At 65.8% G+C, this 3,918-nt stretch overlaps 1 protein-coding gene across 2 annotated transcripts; it reads left to right on the top strand.

Moving 5' to 3' along the window:
• Positions 1-677: 677 nt before the first annotated feature.
• RPUSD1 (RNA pseudouridine synthase domain containing 1) lies at positions 678-2,532 on the top strand. Of its 2 annotated transcripts, none has more exons than XM_004373142.1 (5): positions 678-859; positions 1,085-1,208; positions 1,307-1,409; positions 1,492-1,593; positions 2,141-2,532. In XM_004373142.1, the coding sequence occupies exons 1-5, from the start codon at positions 678-680 to the stop codon at positions 2,530-2,532; spliced, it is 903 nt and encodes a 300-aa protein (XP_004373199.1). The 2 variants fall into 2 exon arrangements, with proteins under 2 accessions (XP_004373199.1, XP_023584109.1); XM_023728341.1 differs by having other exon boundaries at positions 1,307-1,415; positions 1,489-1,593.
• The last annotated feature ends 1,386 nt before the right edge of the window (positions 2,533-3,918 follow it).

The following is a 3,918-nucleotide window of genomic DNA, read 5'->3' as shown; positions in this document are numbered from 1 at the left end:
AGCGGCTGCTCCGGGTCGCAGTGGGTGGAGCGCAGGGTCGCGAGGGCTGGAGCCCCGGCAGGACAGCGGTGTCGGGGACCCGGACGGCGCAGCCCGGCTGCAGGTCGGTCCTGGGGCGGCCAGGAACGCGTGGGGACTCGGAGCTGGGGTCTGGCCGAACCCCCGGGCCTGGGGCAGCCTAGGGGAGCGGAGGCGGGGCCTTAGGGAGGAGGTGTCTGCGGGGAGGGGCCAGCTCGGGCCGCCCAGGGACCCCGCCCCGCACGCGGCGCCCAGGCTGACCCGTGGAGCCGGGAGGAGGGCCCCTCACGTGTCCAGGGCCCGGAAGGGCCTACGGGGCTGGCTGGGGAGGTCCGCGGAGAACACGCCCGTTCCTTTCAGGGTCTGGGTCGTGTCTTCACGACCCTGGTCAGAACCCAGAAGAACCACTGACTCCCACCCCCCACTCCGCTGATGCCCCCCGCGTGGACCTTGGGTGCTGGGGCACGGGGGATGGGGCTTCAGAGGGTTCGGACCTGGGACCCGCGGCCTGGGGGGCAGGGAGGGGTGTCTGATGACGGAGTGGGGGGGGGGTATGTGACTCCAGGATGGAGGTGTCTGACGGGAGAGGGGGTGTCTGATGGGGCGGTGCCGCTGCGCCCCCCTCTCCGTCCCCCGCCTGCCCTCCCTCAGGCGCTGCCATGGAGCCCGGCAGCATGGAGAATCTGTCCATCGTGTACCGGAGCCGCGACTTCCTGGTGGTCAACAAGCACTGGGACGTGCGCATCGACAGCAAGACGTGGCGCGAGACGGTGACTCTCCAGAAGCAGCTGCGGCACCGCTTCCCTGAGCTGGCTGACCCCGGCACCTACTACGGCTTCAGGTGTGCGGGGCGGGCGGGGTCCGGGCCACCGCGGGAGGGGAGCATGGTGGATGGGGTCCGGGCCACCGTGGGACGGGACCATGGCGGGTGGGGTCCAGGCCACTGCGAGATGGTACCATGGCGGGTGGGGTCCAGGCCACCCCAGAATGGTACCACAGCAGGTGGTGTCTAGGCCACCACGGGACGAGACCAGGGCGAGCACCTCAGCAGCCCTGCCCTCCCCAGGTTCTGCCACCAGCTGGACTTCTCCACTAGCGGGGCGCTCTGCGTGGCCCTGAGCAAGGCGGCCGCTGGCAGCGCGTACAGGTGCTTCAAGGAGCGGCGCGTCACCAAGGCGTACCTGGCTCTGGTAAGGCCCTTCTGGGCGTGGGCACCCCGTTCTCTCCATTTTGCGCTCGTGGCCTTTGGGCTGCCCCCTGAGTAGTGTGTGCTTCATTTGCGCAACAGGTGCGGGGGCACGTCCAGGAGAGCCGCATGACCATCAGCTACGCCATCGGCAGGAGCAGCACGGAAGGTCGGGCTCACACCATGTGTATCGAGGGCACACCGGGTATGGCAGTGCGGCGGGCGGGGCCCGGGGCGGGCGGGGCCCGGGGCGGCAGCTGACCCTCACGTTGCCTTCTCTTGCCCAGGCTGCGAGAACCCAAAGCCAAGCTACACGGAGCTGGTGGTCCTTGAGCTCGGGTTGTACGCGGGGGACCCCGTCTCCAAGGTGCTGCTGCAGCCGCTTACAGGTGTGCCAGGGTTCGGCTGGGGGGCCCTATCTGCGGTCTCCCCATTTTGCAGGGAGGGAAACAGGCACGGGGGAAAATAACCTGCTTAAGGCCCCCGAAGTCACTGGCAGAGCTGTTCACCCCAGCACAGCCTGCATTTTCAGATCTTTGCTGGGCTCTGGGGGATTTTGGAAGGATCCCTGGTGGCATAGTGGTTAATGTGCTGAGCTGCTAAAAGGTTGGTGGTTTAAATCCACTGGTTGTTCTGCAGGAAAAAGGTGTGACAGTTTATTTCTGTAAAGATTACAATCTGGGAAGCTCCTGTAGTGCACTTTTGCTTTGTCCCGCAGGATCACTATGAGTCAGAATCAGTTCCAAGGTAGTGGATCTGTTGGGGGGTTGCTGGCTGGGGTTCTCTGTCTTGAACCTGACTGTATCATCAGTTTGCCCTGTACTGTCCTGAGGGCCAGCCTCCCTCGTAGGAGAGCACGGGGGATTCATTTTTGCGGGTGGCTGTGGGGTAGAGGGACACAGATGGAGAGCCTGCTGACCTACACCTCTGCCACAGGTCGGACACATCAGCTGCGTGTGCACTGCAGCGCCCGCGGCCACCCCGTGGTGGGCGACTTGACCTACGGGCGGGGCGGTGGCCAGGAGGAGCGGCCCTTCCGCATGATGCTGCATGCGCTTTACCTGCGGGTGCCCACGGATGCTGAGCGTGTGGAGGCTTGCACCCCCGACCCCTTCGTGCCTGCCCTGGATGCCTGCTGGAGCCCCCACACCCTAGTTCATCCCCTCAACCAGCTCATCCAGGCCCTGCGAGCAGCCCCTGACCCCGCAGCCGGGAGCCCCCAGCCGTGCAGCCCCGCCGTGCCCCACCCTGTGACCCCTGAGACCGAGGCACAACGGGCCTCTTGCCTACAGTGGCTGCTGGAGTGGACACTGGAGCCAGACAGCTGAGTAGGCAGCCGGGGCGTGGGGTGGCGGCTGGGACCCCAGGGTGGGGCTGCAGGACAGAGCCCCAGACCCGTCCTGAGGCAAGTGGTGTTCCTAGTGGGCACACAGGCCCTGGCTGGCTGCCCAGCCGAGGAGGACTTAACCCTGCCCCGCTGGCTGCTGGTGGAGGGCTGCAGTGCAGCCAGCTGGCCAGCAGGGGGAGCCAGGTGGTCGCAGGTGGAGGAGCTCCAAGGACGTGCGTTTCTGGCTCACCGGGGGAAACCGAGGCCCTTCCTTCCTGCTGAAGCACTTTTCCGCCTCCGAAGCCTCACCCTAGGGCCCCCGATTTACAGACTGGATGGAGGCCAGGGAGGGAGAGTGGCTGTCCACGGTTACCCACACTGATGGGGCAGAGTGGCCCTGGATCCCAAGGCCCCCCCAGTCCCTGCTGGGCCCCTTCCCTCTGAAGCAACGCGTTTCCTTGGCTGCTCTGCCCAGAGCCCCTTGTCCCGTCACCGGCAGACCCCAGCCCATCTTCCTGTCGCCCCACTGTGGTCTTTGCGCTCTGCTCGCCCCTCTCTCTGTGCCTTTGTTTCTGCGGGACTGTGCCTGGGAGCCTTCCTCCCTCCACCTGGGTCCTGGGGATGAGGGGGTGGTGGCTGAGGAGCCCCAGCTACTTGCCCGCCCCTCTACACCTATCAGGGGTGCTGCTCTCCTGTGGGGTTTTAGGGTTCCCAGCCTGCCTCCGGCACTGCCTGCTCCCACGAAGCTCTGGCCTGCAGGACCCCCAGCCTGGGAGCCCTGGGCAACCCGGGTCTCGCCTCCTACCTCCCCGCAATGTGCCCACCACAGCTGAGCTCCAGGGACTTGGAATAAACTCAGTAACAGACCCCATGAGTGAACAAGAACGTGTCTGATGTTAGGGTCCTACGGGGGTTCTGAAGACCTGGACTCTTTCTGCCCCCTTCCTTAACCAGGAGATCTCTGCCCTGAGACCCCCAGCCAGGCTCAGGCCATTGTCAGGGCACTGGCTGCTGACCTGAGCCCCAGCCACGCAGGGGCATCCTACAACCCAGCTTGGGGGCTGGGCTCGGCAGGATAGGGAGGGCAGAGGCCGGGTAAGCCCTGCGCTGGAGGACTACCAGAGCCCCCCAGACACGCTTCCCAGGGTCCTTCAGAAGAGTCACTTCCACCTCAGTGCTGGGTCTCCAAAGTCTCAGAGCATTGCAAGGAGGCAGTGGAGGTCACACAGGCCTGTTGTCCTGGGCCCGGCCCCTCCTCCCAGGGCCAGCCTGACCTGTAACCACAGTGGGACCGCAGCAGGACTAAGGCAGGGTAGGAACCCAGGTCTGAGCCCTGGAGTCAGGCTGGCCCGGGTTCAAGTTCCGACCTAACCAGCTGAGGACTGTG

Source organism: Trichechus manatus, unplaced genomic scaffold (assembly GCF_000243295.1).
Source record: "Trichechus manatus latirostris isolate Lorelei unplaced genomic scaffold, TriManLat1.0 scaffold00024, whole genome shotgun sequence".
NCBI classification, from domain to species: Eukaryota; Metazoa; Chordata; class Mammalia; order Sirenia; family Trichechidae; genus Trichechus; species Trichechus manatus.
Note: the sequence above shows the minus strand (reverse complement) of the source record. Positions and strands in the feature narration are given on the sequence as shown.